Below are 15245 nucleotides of genomic sequence, written 5' to 3' on the forward strand. Positions count from 1 at the left end.
GCAGGGTACACAAACACAACGACAACAACAGTTGCGACCCAGTTTTCCACAAAAACGTCCAAGCTGAACGCGCCGATGATGTCATCAGCGCACGCACACAAGCACGCAAGTGAGAGCACCTGAACGTCACTTAAAAAACGTCAACAATTCGCCACTTTGTTCCGGATCAGCGTAAGTTCATATTTCAATTTTCATGGTAAACTGAAAACATCAAAGAACGAAATCCCATCAGCTAATTAGTGCAACGCCACTTGACGCTGTGGGGGGGGGAAAAAAAAATCAAGGACTGTTTTTGATTTTGAACAATATCCAACATGCGTCATACTTATTTTGTCACATCTCCATCAAGAGTCATTTACAACCAACCTTCAAACTATAGAGTCCGACGGATTTATTATAGCAGCCAATATTTGGTTTTAATGTTTTGTTTTGTTTTTGCCAATTAAATGCAGCTTTTACTTTTTCATGAAGCAGTACAAGTTGTTCAGTATGCAGTTTTTCATTGGTTTCTGATTTAAACTATATGGAAGCTGATGTCTTAATATCGCTCGTACACTGTTTACATCCGTTTAGCATGACTAGCCCGCCGAGTTTGACCCTCCTCACTAGACTCATGAATATTAATTAAGAGTGGTCACGTGTATCATGCAATTCCCCATTCAAATCAGTTTTCATTACATAATTTCTTGCCACCCTAATGAACATAAAACCTTGACATCTTGACAAGCGTGTAGCGTAGCGTAAAATCAAAAGCGCACGGATTTGACAGCATGTGGTCCAAACCTGGAAGGCTCGAAAGTAACAACACGGTAAGACGCATTTGTAACGTACTACCTTCGATCCCAAACAATTCCAGATGTCGGGAGACGATCCCGCCGGCCGCGGATGAGAACCATACGAGCTGGCAAAGCACTCACGATGATGCGCAATAAAATAAAAAAAATAAAAAATGAGGGAGTTTCCAGGCTCTTCCCGACTGTAAATGCTGTTTATGGTGGCGCTGGTCGGTGATTATCAAATTTATCGTCACAACTGTCTGGAAGGGCGGGGAGCAATTAACATAATGACATAATAAGTGAGGCCACATTGACAAGAAGAGTCATTCGGCGTCGGGTGTGATGATCTTTAATAGTGGGAATTCCTCAACCCTCGAAGGCTTTTGAGATGTTCAAGAGTGAGGAAAGGGCCCGTTTACTATTATGAGTGGTGACGATACAGAAATTACGTCATGACTGGGAAAATTAACCAATTAGATGTGTGAACTGCATTACTGCAGTTATTTGCTGGGAAAAAAAAAAGCTGTATTTGTGTTCAAGGTACCATGGAACTATGTGGAAGTGAGCTGAGGCGCTTCAGTTACACAAAAGCAGTGCTTTGCCACCATCTTGTGGCAGCTATAGGCATATTACTCGTAGATTTTCACTATCCGTGTTAGTAGCGTTCAACGTACTGGTAGAAAATTGTCACGATATGAATTTGGCGCGGGAATGGCAGAGTAACTCAGAATGCAATATTTTTCACGATATTTGATCAGCGATAATCGCTATGTCATGGATGCGACATCACAATGTTACTGATATCACGATATCATGATAATCCGGATGTTGGAAGAAAAAAAAAATGGCGGTATATTATGACAATATCTATCATCACAATAGTTTGACAATAATATCACCAACGATACATTGGAAGAAAACTATCAATGATACATTACATCACAATTATCGAGTAGGGTGCACTGCAAATAGAGAAACTCAATGCGATATTTTAACGATGATATCACAATATCATGATAACCGATGCGATGGAAAAATACAATATCACAACAATAAGATGATACAGTGATTACTCAGTAATTAATATAATGCAAAAATCTATCAATAACTATTATGAGTGGAAATCAGTTGGTCAAGATATAAAATCACAATATTTGAAATGATCAAACACTTTATCGGTATGTTGTAAAAATCAATGGTACATAAAAATGCCTGCTGTGATGGGAATCACGCTAACAGGATATGATGTCAGCAGACAAAAAAATAAATAAAAATGTAGACTATTGCTATATATCAATTAGTAACCCGATACGATTTTTAACTTAATCTGAGAGCGTGTTTACGCGATTAGATATTGCAAAACTGTATGATACATTATAAATTCCAGAATATTATTTTCTCCCTCTTCTGCTGTCAGCAGCAAGGTTTGTTAAACTTGTTCATCTTAAGACCCAAATTAAAAATGTGGTTTCTTCTCCCTCCCCGAGACTCAAATTTGTAAATGCCACTGCATGTTTCATAACATAAAGACCATTTATTAACTTGGCAGCCAATTAGCCTCCCAAAATGTTATTTTTTTTTTTCATGATGTGATAAATCATTAACTAGGCAACACCCAAATACATACGTCAGTGCACATTATCGCTATTTTCCACACGGTAGTTCAATTTGTATTACAAGCAGTTCTGTGACTGTCCCATTTGTCTTCATTGCCTGCAATCCGCTTTGCACAAACGTCCATGTGGAAAACGGCCAATTAAGTCCTTTTAGGATGCAAGGCGAGCGCAGCTGCGCCGACATTATGTCTCACTCACACAAATTGTATGTTGATATGAGTTACGTGCAAAGATGATCAACAGTAATTAGGGAGACATCCCAAAGATGTTATCCCAGATTTCTTCACTGATTGCAAGCCTTCTTGGAAGTTTCAGTGTCAAGAGAGTGGAAAAGTTCACACCGAGGTCTGTTTCCCGTTTTGTTTGCGTCGACGACAAGCGAGAGTTCTCGTCTCATCTTTACTTTGACATAAAATTGTTTAGTTGGTTAGTTAGCGGTGTAGAAACCCTATAAAGTGAAATAACTTTTGTTTCCCCCCGTTAATATATGACACATTTAAAGATAATTGTCAAACGTGCAAAGACTGAGATAGATGTTTTATGCTAGCTAGCTAGCTATTTAGCTAACTGTGCCTACAGCACCAAAAAAGAACTAATATAATATTTCATTGAGACCACAATTTACAACAAGCTCAGTGTCGTATTTTAAATTCCCAAATGAGAATACGGCGACCCTTGTGCGGAAAAGTGACTAAGAAAACAGACGGATGTATGTTTCGGTAGCTGTTGGCTAGTAACTGTCCTTGTGGCATGGAAAGCCATTTTTAATCTAGTGATACTATTATATTGTAGATTTTTTTTTTCTTCAGCAGATCACTTTTAATGGGTTTTCAGTGCGCAGACAACTCTTTATTGTCGAGTGGTGCCACTACAGTTAGTTGCGTAGTTTTCCCAACTCTGTTTCCACAGCTGACGTCACTGCTTAGCTCCTGCTATGCCTCCCGGAGGGCAAACATCCCGTAACGAATGTTCAGAGCTTGATTTTCGGCGAGCGTTTTCGTTAAAAAGGTGGGAAATATGTCAAGTGTCACAAAAAAAACAGCCCGAGTAGGACACTACATTACTGTGAATCACTGAAACCAGTCGTTTGAAGCCGCTCGCTACACACACACACAAAACAAAAAACAAAACAAAAAAACAAAACAAAAAAAAAAGGACTTTGTTGGGCGGCAAAGTGGAAGTGGAAGCCGAAGGTAGTTGTTTTTGGTTGAAACAATGTCGATCACTATTTTCATGGTGTAAATTGTCATTCTTTAAATCGTTTGTGTCCGGATATACTCGTCTTCGAGCTATCTTAGCTTGCTAGCTGCTAACAAACAGACCACACCAACGCCCGCCAACCACAGGGGGCGCACTTCAACTGGAAGGGTCTATAGTACACGAGTGGTATGAATCATCAAAGAATCACTGAAAATTTTCAAAATTGTAATGCTTACTATTGCTTTTTTTTTTTATTGATTTTTTTTTATTTTTATTGATTTTTATTTTTTTTTTAAATCCAATACAGTACAATTGTTAGGCATAATTTGGTTGTATTCAACTTCTAAGTACATTTTCATTTTATCTTGTAGAAGTGCTTGTTTCAAACATCTATTTAGGTATGTTGTTGCCTCCTATCTTCACATATTTGCCATTATTTTACCCCAATGTGATCCTTGAATCGAAATGTTATCATCCTCATGAGGTGGCCCCCCTCCGTACGACGCGTCATATAACTTTGGCAGGCACCACTATCTCGAAAATGCAAATTTGTCAAACAGCAAACATGCAAGGCATGGCATGTTTTGAATGGCAAGTGCAATCTTTCGCAAGTTTTAAAGTCTCACGTTCTAAGATGTGCCACTCGAGGCAAGTCATGTGACTCGAGGCCCCGCACCTCTGCCTTCCAGAGTGTTTCCTTTCTTACAGATGCAATGACCCCCAAGATAGCTTCAAGGACTATCGTTTTTTATTGCAGTCCATTTAAGAGATTTGGGAACAAAAGAAGGAATGGGGCAGGCATCACAACACACAACCACTTTATAACCTTCACCAGTAAATAAAAGGAAATGAAAAATATATATGTCAGTTGGATGGAACATCAATTTTAAAAAAAAAATAAGAGTGTTTTTTATCACGCCGAAAAGATGGAGACGACGCGGAAGATGGAGAGCAAGGTTTTGTTTTGGGCCAACGCGACAAGATAACGCCAAAGTCACGTTTAATGACACAACACGCCACTCGCTTATCGTGGCGGCGCACATGGAAGCCGTCATCTCCTACTGTGCGGTGAAAGGAACATGTGGAAGTTTGGGGAAACAGAACACGCTCAGAACTGTGAGTTTTGTTTGCTCTGGACAGACTTGAGCGAGGATGATGTTGATGATGATGATGATGATGATGATGATGATAGTCGCCGCACACGACGATGAAAAGCAAAAAAAAAAAAAAAAGTGAGCGTGGCATACTCCCATTTCAATGTGATTGTGAAGCCAAGTAGTTAAAACACTACCGGTTTAAAAAAAAATAAAAATCACTGGAATCCAAAAGCCACACCAAAGAACACAGCGAAACTCGACTCTCTCCGTCATCGGAGAATTGGAACCTCTAATTGCTCTGACTGCTTTCTGCCGACCCGAGTGTGTGTGGAATGACGCTCTCGTGTCCCGTGATTGACGGCTTACGGGGTGGAGCTTCGATTACGCGCGTTTAGCATCTCGGCTGCGAGGTCGCGCGGCGCTATTGATTGATGACCACGTGAGGGATGGGCATTTCCTTCAACTATTCATCTTATTGAATGGGATCGTAAAAAAATTTTGATACAATATTGATTGTGAACTGCCCCAGTTGCAAGTTTGTATTCGTTAAGAATTGATTGCTTCTATAATTGCGACGTGAGGATGATGGTATTGAGCGGCGGATTATATGCGCGGGATGGGCACTGCACTGCATCGGAAAGTATATTTTTTAAAGCGGGGGAGCAATCGCACACAAGATAAGGAAAAAAAATCAGAATAATCTTTTAGAGACATCCTACAATTGGCAATATTGTTGGTATGTGTGCGTCCCACTTTAAAGGGATACTTGACTCATTGAGCCACTTTCAGCAGTAAATAGTTAATATTTTGTCTATAATTAATGAGGTAACTTCATTATTTTTCATGTACAATTAGTACCTTTAAAAGGTAATTTTTCTATTTGCTGTTGACTGATGATGACATCACCTGTGCTGAGGAAGTAGAAAACAACCAATCATGGCTCAGTTTACTGACCAAACCCAGAAAACAGGTGAGCCATGATTGGTCGTTACCTACTTCCTCAGCACGGGTGATGTCATCATCAGTCGACAGCAAGTAAAAAAAAATACTTTTTAAAAGGTATTCATTGTACATGAAAAATAATGAAGTTACCAAATTCATTCTGGACAAAATTCACTGCTGAAAATTGTTCAATGACTCAAGTATCCCTTTAAGACTGCAAACCAACTAAACTGACTCAACAGTGCCTCTATTGACTGCACCCAAGTACTGCACTCTCCCTTTTCCAGATAACTGATGATGATGCCCATCCCTGAACCAGACCGATGCATGCTTTTTTTTTTTTCCCTTTGAGAACATGCGCACCAAAAAAAAAAAAATGAACCCGCCCCTCTGCCTGACATCAGGAGAAAAAAACTTTGTGCATTAACAAGCAGAGCTGAGGCACAGCATGGAGTAGAAAAATATGTTCTATATCAGGGGAGCGAATGTGCAAATATCAGGAAATTATGCTTTTTTTCCCCCCAAACTTTCAACTTGATTAGTTGACCTCTGGCAACCATTCAGCATACATTTATGCAATATGTATGAAGAAATAATGTCAGGTGAGAAGCCCAGAGGTGATTTTGTTCAGTACCTTCTGCCATCTAGTGGCTTTGTCGCAGTACAGGAGCAGAATCCGTGTTGTCTCATCAGCAGGCATGCTTAACTAGCTTCCTCGGGTGACAATCCTGCTTCAGAGCTTGCAAAAATCCAAAAATAATTTTCACGTCAGTCTTATCATATATATATATATATATTGGAAAGGATCACGACACATAAGATGGAATGCATCATGAGCATCTTGAGGAGGAAGAAACCGGAATGAAAGAGTTTGAGCGGGAGACGTGTGGAGGAAAAAAAAAAAAAAAAAAAAAAAAAAAAAAAAAAAAAAACACTCCTTCCCCCGTCACTCACATTCGTTCTCCCGGAGGACATTAAACATGTTGCCGGCCAAGCCGCCGGACGCGCTCTGCTCCTTCCGCCCGGGCTGTCCGAAGCTTTCGCCGTCGTCGTCGCCGTCATCGTCGTCGTCCGCGTCGCGGTCTCGCTCTTCTTCGGGCTCGGTGCTGGACTCGCCGTCCTCTTCGTCATCCCTCTTCCCTGCGCCGTCGTCCTCCGATGTCCGTCCTTGCAGGGCGAGGATCTCTGGGATGTCCATGTGGCTTTCCCAATGCTCTGAGCGTCGCAGGCGGAGAATATGCGCAAAGGAATTTATTTATTTTTGATTAGGTTTATAGGAGTGTCAGGCAACTAAAAAAAAATAATCGTAATTAATATGATTTTCCTCCAAGTTTCATACTCTTACATAGAAGTGAAAATAAAATGTTAAACTAATAGAAATATAGCTGCATATTTCAGTGAGTTAAAATGAAAAAGATGTACTGTACTGTAAAAAACAAGTGCGATATTGATTTGTGCTGAGGTCATTTTTCTGCCCCTAGATGGCATAATTGCATTTGCAAGACGGTGACAGCTCAGTGCATTTTTCTTTTCAAATTAAAGGCTATCTAATCTTTAACATGAAGTAACTTTTAAATTCTGCAAGTTTTTTAAATTGTAAAATACAGCTTGACCACAGTCTCTACAAATATATGCATTATAATTTTAAATGTATTACTGCTAAACTTTGACGTGGATGTGTCTTCTGCGTTGTGACTGGAATTCCTCCAGTACGGGCTTTCCAACTAAGGATATTAATATTAATTATTAAATAATTATTCATATTAATCGCACGAAAAAAAAAAATTTGTGCCGTTAAAGGAATTTTAAATTAACACGGCTAGTTTTAAAGTTAAATGTAGTTAAACCGTTAAAGGAGAATAATACTATAAAGTCAACCTGAAACGTTTCTTGGCAATAATATGTTATATGTGACATAAACAGTCTACATGACATGCTGATGAATATTAAATTTGTGAAATATGAGTTATGCAGCAAAATCCAGCCGTTTTTAATCCATCTCAGGGGGCGGCCATTTTGCCACTTGCTGTCGACTGAAGATGACATCACAGTTGCTCAGGTAACGACCAATCAAAACTCACCTGTTTTCTGAAGCCGAGCTGTGATTGGTTTGTTATGTGAGACTTGAGCGAATGTGATGTTATTTTCACTCGACAGCAAGTAGCAAAATGGCTGCCTTCTGATATTGACAAAAACGGCTGGTTTATGCTGCTTAACTTATATCCCATAGAATATATTGTTTTCAAAAAAAAAATTGGAGTTGACTTCCCCTTAAACCATTTTTTTAATATGGTCTCTACAATGTAGATTGTACTGCTTCAACAAAGAAAGAGCTCACCTCTCAGGCAGCTGTAGCCACGCGGTCTGAGGCAGAGGCAGAGGCGGCCGTCAGTGGCTAACCTCAGGAGGCTGTTAGCCGCCCGGTAGACATCGTTGCGAGCCGCTTTGGCCGTCTTGTAGCCTCTCCTCTCGGCCCACGCTGGAGATCGACAAGAGCGTCAATAACGGCGGGCGTAACCTCCAAAAGTCCAGCAATATCAAGCGAAAGTCAACTTTTTTGGGGAAAATGCACCTTAGAAACGGAAATGGTACTTATTGGGACATAGAAAAGGGTTTCGGCTGCTATAAAACGGCACTTTTATTGACCGGATTTCCTTCCCTTCTTAAAGCGACACGCACGTACCCTCGCAAACATCCCAGGCGGTCCAGGGGACCTCGGCCGAAACCCCGTCTCCGTGCTGGGTGTTGAGTTCTTCTAAATTAGGATGTTTGAGCTTCAGCACCGAGAGGAAGGGGGTCCTCTCGCACAGATAGCCCACAGAGCTGTAAGGCTCCTGCAGCTGCGACACCGGGTAGATGCCAGCCAGGATCTAAGGAAACAAAATAAGGGTGAGAGTTAAAAAAACAAAACAAAAAAAAAAACACAAGGGAGGCTTTTGTAAAGAGTTGACTCGTACCTGCAACTGTTTATCGACATAGGAGGGGAAGACCAGCCCGGGGCAGTCGCAGAGCTTGACGGTGGGGGTGAGGTAGTATGTCTGGAAGTATTTGGTGTGGCCTGGGGTCCGTGACACACTCACCACCTTCCTGCCGACCAGGCTATTGATGACGGATGACTTGCCAACATTTGGGAAGCCTACAAAAAGGAAATTACTCAGATTTTTCCGTATCACCCATGAACAACATCATTTATTTGAGTTGTATTTTGCAGTTTGCTTCCATTAAAGCTGCCCTCTGTAACAATTTACCCAAAAATATCTTAATAGCCTTTTTATTTGAATGAGTAGAACACATTAGCTGTTCACAATGAGTAATGACCAAACCTAGAAAACAGGTGAGCTGTGATTGGTTACCTGAGCCCTTGTGATGTCATTTTCAGTCGACAGCAAGTGGCAAAATTTGTTTTTAAAGGTACTAATTGTACATAAAAATAATGAAAGTATCAAATTAATTAGACAAAATATTCATTTTTTATTGCTATAATGGGCTAAATAAGTGAAGTATTATATGCCCAAAAATATTAAATATTCTGCAAGAGTAATACACATGAAAAAAACCTAAAACTAATACTGAAACTAACTAAAACAAAGCATTTATTAAATATATAATATAATATTCAAAACGACTGCGATTGACTGGCAACCAGTTCAGAGTGCACCCCGCCTACTGCCCAAAGCCAGCTGAGATAGGCTCCAGCACTCACCCTTGTGAGGAAAAAGCGGTCAAGAAAATGGATGGATAGAATATTCAAAACTAAATCAAAACTAAAACTAAAATGAAAAATTCCCAAACTATAATAACCCTGATCTGGAATTGGCAACTGTTTATTGATTTTATTTTAGTTAGAACTTGAACATCAAACAGTCACAGAGCAGTTTGAGTTCCACTTTCAAGTGTAAAACAATACAGTGTAAACAAGATACTGACCGATGCAACCCAGGGTGAGCACGCCGTCCTTGTAGAGCTCCTGCGTGGGGTTACTCATCTCCAGGGCGCTGTCGCTCTGATGCTCCACCAGCACCGACTCGGCCTCCTCGTCCGGCCCCTCGTCGTCTTGTTGCTCGGCAACGGCGTTCGCCTGGATCTTCTGCTCCCAGCTGGACAGGTCGACTGCGTGTCGGGAGGAAGGTGATGTTTAATTTTTTTTGCTGAGTTAATAGTCGTGCGAAAAGGGCTAAATCTCAACAAGTTGTCGTGGTTGACCTCTTCCTGCCGTGATCTCTTGACAGGCCTTCAGGATCTCCGTGGGACCGCCGGCGTGACTCCAGTCGGCCTTCCGCCTCATCCGCTTTTTCTGGAGCACTGTGAGTCAACAAACAGGCAGCCAATTGTTAGATCAGCAACAAGCTCAAATGTGTCACGAGAGATCATCAGGACTGTCGCGGGAAATAATCCAATTTCAATTATTTGCTTTGAATTTTTGTTTTTTTTTGTTTTACTACAAATGCTTGCTCATCTATCTATGGCAGCCAATATTACACAATAAGTAAATTTGGGGCATGCTTCGCTACAAAAAAATAAAATAATAATAATAATAATAATAATAATAATAATAATAAATAAATAAATAAATAAATAAATAAGGGTTGCATGATATTGGAAAATCATGCGATACAGCGATATAGTCATTGAATATAGCAATATCGATATTGCGATATTTAACACGTACCTAAAGAAATTTCATTTTTATGATCTAATGAAATAAAAAAAAAATTTCATGCAGCAAAATAAGCAAACTCAATATATTCTTAGTCAATTAATTGCAATTACTTCTCGATAATGTTCAACTATTGGATGGTGGTGCACATTTTAAGTTAGCGGCTGACTGGTCAAATTCAGATAAAAGCATAAAATTCCATATGAAATTTATTGCATGGGCCAATATCGCAATATCAATATATTTTCGATATATTGTGCAGCATTAAAATAAACTTTATCTGCGGTGGTTGGGGACCACTGAACTATGCTAATTTCTATCAGCCCATCTATGGCGTTGTACATTACATGTTAGCATTAAGCTAGCGGAACTTCTTTAGATTGGTTCAACATTTATGTTCGCTTCTTAAATATAGAATTTAAAATCCGCTTCCGATTTATGTGTCCATTTTACAGTTAATTTCAACAAGGAATGAGCATGAATGACAACAGGCGCTAAGAATGATTTTTTTTTAAATATATTTGATTAGGTTCAAATGTGTATTTTAATAATGTTAAATGTGTTCATAGTGGTTTTTTTTTAATTATTATTTACATTTTTGTGATGAGGAATACATTTTTGTCATGTAAACGAAGAGCCTTACTTCAAGAAAGGCAAATAAATAAATAAACTTTTTTTTTTTTTTCCACATGGCATGCTCACCGGTGCTGTAGGCCTGCCCGCGGTGCGAGGTGAAGCAGACGATGTGCAGCTGCGGGAACTGCGAGGTCATGTAGTGCTTCCACGCGATCACCAGAGGGGGCGGACACAGGTCCGCTTTGTTCAGCACCAGCACCATGTGCTTCCTCAGCTCGCCGGTGATGTAGCGGTACACCTCGGGGGGGAACTGCAGCACCTGGGAGATACACGATGCCATAATTCATCTTTATAAAATACATGAAGGTAAATGGCGCTAAACTCGAGTGAGCAGAAAAATCCCTGGCACGTATAAACAGATTCATGGACTACACAATAATATATACGTGCTTAATTCAATAATAGCTCTTTAGATCGTGCATGTCTCGCAAATTAAGTGTTTACTTGCCCAATCCAGCGCCCAGTTGGTTCGTAAAGCCACCTACCGGGTGCCGGATGTCCACGATGAGCAGGATGACGTCTGACATCTCCAACACGCGCCACAGCTGCCTCCAGGTCTGAGAGAAAAGTGACAAGACAAAGTTCCTTGACAATAAATACGATGGCTTTTCTGTGATGGGAAACTACTGCCATCTAGTGGCATTCTTCTAATCCAGCAACAGAAAATAAACAAAAACACAAAAGCAGAATCCTCAGTTTGGCAGAGATGAATTTACAAGTTTGTTGTTTGTTTATTTTAACGATTGAGGAAAATATCTACGTATATATAGTGTAGTATATAGAACTAGACTAAGTATAAATTCTGAAGAAATTGCGTGGGAATGCTGAAAGCTGAATTCTAACTTGAATGCTCATGAAGTAAATTGAAGGATAACTTATGTGAAAATTACAAAGTAATTAACTAGTAATTACTACTACTAATAGTAGTAGTAGTAATAGTAGTATTACTAGTAACTAGTAATTACTAATAATAGTAGTGAATGTGTCATTGAACATTAAATTGAATGCAATAAATATAACGTGTGTTAATTGAATGACATTGAAAGATAAATTGTGTGAAAATTACAAATGATCATTTGTAGATGAATCATAAATGAAAAGTTGAAATGAAAACCAGCCTAAGGTGGGATTTGAACCCACGCCTCCTGTTTACTGGTGACAGGTCCGCTTCAGTAGTCTACCCATTGGCATGAGGATTTCCTGTCATCATTAAGGTGTCGTGAAATGTCATTGAGGGACGAATGCCAGTGAATGTGTCATTGAACATTAAAGTTGAATACATTGAATGTGTGGTAAACAAATGATAATGAAAGATAAACAGTGTGAAAATTAGAAATGATCCATTGTAGTTGAATTATAAATGAAAAGACAAAAGTTGAAACGCAACCAGTCTACGGTGGGATTCGAACCTTTGGCAGCTTTCAGCATTCCCACAATGAGGCCTGTTAGCAAATGGCACTGGTCCCGGAACAGATGATTGAGGACCCCTACTCTACGAAATGCAACTGAAAAAAATAGATGAAGCAATCATGGTGATGTCCGTGAAGCTGTTTGGCTCCAAATGTTACCTCCAAGTTGTGCTCAAAGTGGCTGAGGGATCCCGGCGGGTTCCTGGAATGCAAGTCGTCCAGGTACTGCCTGTACGACTTCTCCTCTTTCCTCAGTAAGTCGGCCCGGCTCATCTCGTAGTTCCACGGCGGCCGTCGTGGGAAACCCAGGCCTGGAATCATCGAATTTCACGCCAATCATCTACCCGCTAAAGCAGACTTCCATTTCGAGACTCATTATGTGAAGAACATTTTTTTTTTTTAACTCATTCACTGCCTTTGACAAGTATACTTGTCAATTGTATTTTTTAGAGCGGTGCTAAATGGGGGCGAATCTGAGCATGTTCCACTGTAAATATCAAACTTGGAAACAACTTTACTGATGCCCAACCACCGGTAGATGACATCATTGCCCCATTTTATAGGAAATAAACACAGTTTCAGAGTCCATGGGAGAAATGGCTGTATTTTGGCAAACCTACATTTTTCTGCTGTCAATTATAAAAGAACGGGACGGGACAAAAAGTAGGGAGTCTATTCTTTCATTTGGTAGATTCGGTTTATATATAATTATTGAATGTAATATCACGTGAGTATTGGAAATGTAAAAATTTTCTATAATGACTGGCAGTGAATGTTAAGAAAAAGAAAAGAGACCTTTCTCTGGCGGGTAGATGTCCTCGATGCCGATTTCCAATTGTTTGTCCGAGACGGGCAGCAGGATCTTCTCCTGGGCCATCTTCTTCCGCTTCTCCACTTCCTCTTTGCTTTCCTTTTCAAAATGAAGACGAAACCTCCAGAGAAGAAACAACGCAAGGATTTTACTTCACAGTTAACTTTAGCTTCATAAATATCATGTTTGCTCAGCAGGTGATTTGTGCCGTGGTTGAGTCTACCTGATGCATTATTATTATTATTGTTCTGTTAAGTTCAGTTCTGAGGTTCAAATGTCCGCTGTATGTAGTTTGTATGCTCTCCTGAAGACTAACTTGTCCAAAGGCGTGAATGTGCTTGCAAATGTCCGTGTGTCAATGTGTCGTTATTAAGGAAAACGGATGGAAGCGTAATCACACGGACAAAGTCACCTATTGGGATCATGTCGGCTCTCTCGACCGGACGGCTGCTGATTTATCCTCCGGATGTCGGTGGTTTCGCTGTCTGATGTGTCGGACTGCCGTTCTCCCCCTCGCTCCACGCTGGCATTGCGGCTACTCGGTCCCGAGCCTGTGTCACCTGGGAAGTAAAAACAGTCACAGTCACAGCAAATCACCTTGTGTGGGTCTTGATGACCCAATTCTAACGCTCCCTTACTGAGAGTGATATGTGATGCAATAAGCTGCAGTAAAATTACTTCTTTTTTTTTTTTAAAGGCTCAATAATATAATCCTGAGAGAATTGTTATATTGCCTGTGTTGATGCAGCAATTGTGTTCCAATATACACTGCTTAGAGTTTTATGACAATGCTACATTGAAGCTATTTCCCAATAGCATTAAGCCAGAATCAAAGGCTTGAAAGATTTTTAAAATACACATGTAATTCTCTTTGCTTTGCTTGATTTATTTGACAGAAAACTGTGACTGGAGTGTCATTTAACTAGTTAAACCCACTAACTGTCACGTCCAGTATCATATTATCGTACAGTTTATAATGTCACCAATGTCCCACAAACAAGTAGCATACAGGATAAGGCTAATTAACTAGCCTTAACAAATGTGCCGCTAGAATGACGAAAATTGAGAGTAGCATTACCTGAAACTTTAATTGGCTAACAGCTAATGCTAACAACAAGGTAACGCTTCATGCCCGTGTGTGTGTTTTTTCCTCTCTCTCTCTCTTTACCTCGCTTTCTCTCCCGTTTGACTTGCAGCTGCTTCTTCTTTTGCTTGTTGCTAAATGGCTTCTTCCGGGGCATGTCTATGATGCGAAGTGGGTACAAGTTTTGTTGGTAAATGTCGTCGTCAGCTGCCCGGCGTCTTGAAATGTTTTACAGCGGTGAAGTTTCTCGACTCTGTCCACTTTTCAGTGACGCCATGTTTCACTGCAGATTGCGGAGAATGTCGGGCGAAACCATTGCGATGTTGACGCGCTGAGCAAGATGGGATACGAGTAATTTAGGTTTTATATGAATTACATTACCATAGATTAATTAACACAGATAATATTGCTGTACGGATATCACGGTTTTAACAACTAAAATGCAACTAAAATGATAACTGCCACTGATTGTAGTCCCCCAGACAATGAGGTCTGTTAGTTTAACCCACTTTTGTAAACACCTCATAATGCCGCGTTCAGGCACTGTGGGATTTTTATTTTATGAAAAGGTAATCGCTGTATTTTCGACTAACAAATATAAACAAAAGACGCACGATACCTCAATGTAATGGACGTGGGTGTCTAAAAAGCGTGTGTTTGTAACCTTTGTCCACTCCGGCGAACGCGACCACGATTATTTGCATCGTTTGTACGGAAATAGTTGACGCGTGTGACGTCACAACAGCGGTCTTTAGGGTGCATTCAGAAGCCCGAGAACGAGAATTAGTCTTATTTTATTGAATAATATATATTTGTAATTATATTACATACATTTTTAAAAACTTTTATTTATATTTTAGGAACCAGCTAAATTAATTTTCAGATTGTTTTTGTATTATTTAGGAATTGATTATTGTACATTTCAGACATTTTTTTTTTTTGCTTATTATGCAACTGAATGTGATGAATGGGCATAAACAAACCAGTGATAAACGTTTCAATTTTATTGATCATTAT

General features: G+C 39.9%; 1 protein-coding gene across 1 annotated transcript; it reads right to left on the reverse strand.

The window, feature by feature from the left end:
* Nucleotides 1-5745: 5745 nt before the first annotated feature.
* Nucleotides 5746-14864, reverse strand: gnl1 (guanine nucleotide binding protein-like 1). The gene is made up of 14 exons (XM_077527012.1): nucleotides 14848-14864; nucleotides 14313-14559; nucleotides 13557-13704; nucleotides 13129-13265; nucleotides 12493-12644; nucleotides 11410-11481; nucleotides 10991-11183; nucleotides 9835-9933; nucleotides 9559-9741; nucleotides 8589-8767; nucleotides 8315-8501; nucleotides 7970-8110; nucleotides 6586-6846; nucleotides 5746-6370 (listed from the first exon to the last, which is right to left on the reverse strand). The coding sequence occupies exons 2-14, from the start codon at nucleotides 14383-14385 to the stop codon at nucleotides 6321-6323; spliced, it is 1875 nt and encodes a 624-aa protein (XP_077383138.1). The 5' UTR covers nucleotides 14386-14559; nucleotides 14848-14864; the 3' UTR covers nucleotides 5746-6320.
* Between the last annotated feature and the right edge of the window lie 381 nt (nucleotides 14865-15245).

Source organism: Festucalex cinctus, chromosome 7 (genome assembly GCF_051991245.1).
Source record: "Festucalex cinctus isolate MCC-2025b chromosome 7, RoL_Fcin_1.0, whole genome shotgun sequence".
In the NCBI taxonomy this organism is placed as follows: Eukaryota; Metazoa; Chordata; class Actinopteri; order Syngnathiformes; family Syngnathidae; genus Festucalex; species Festucalex cinctus.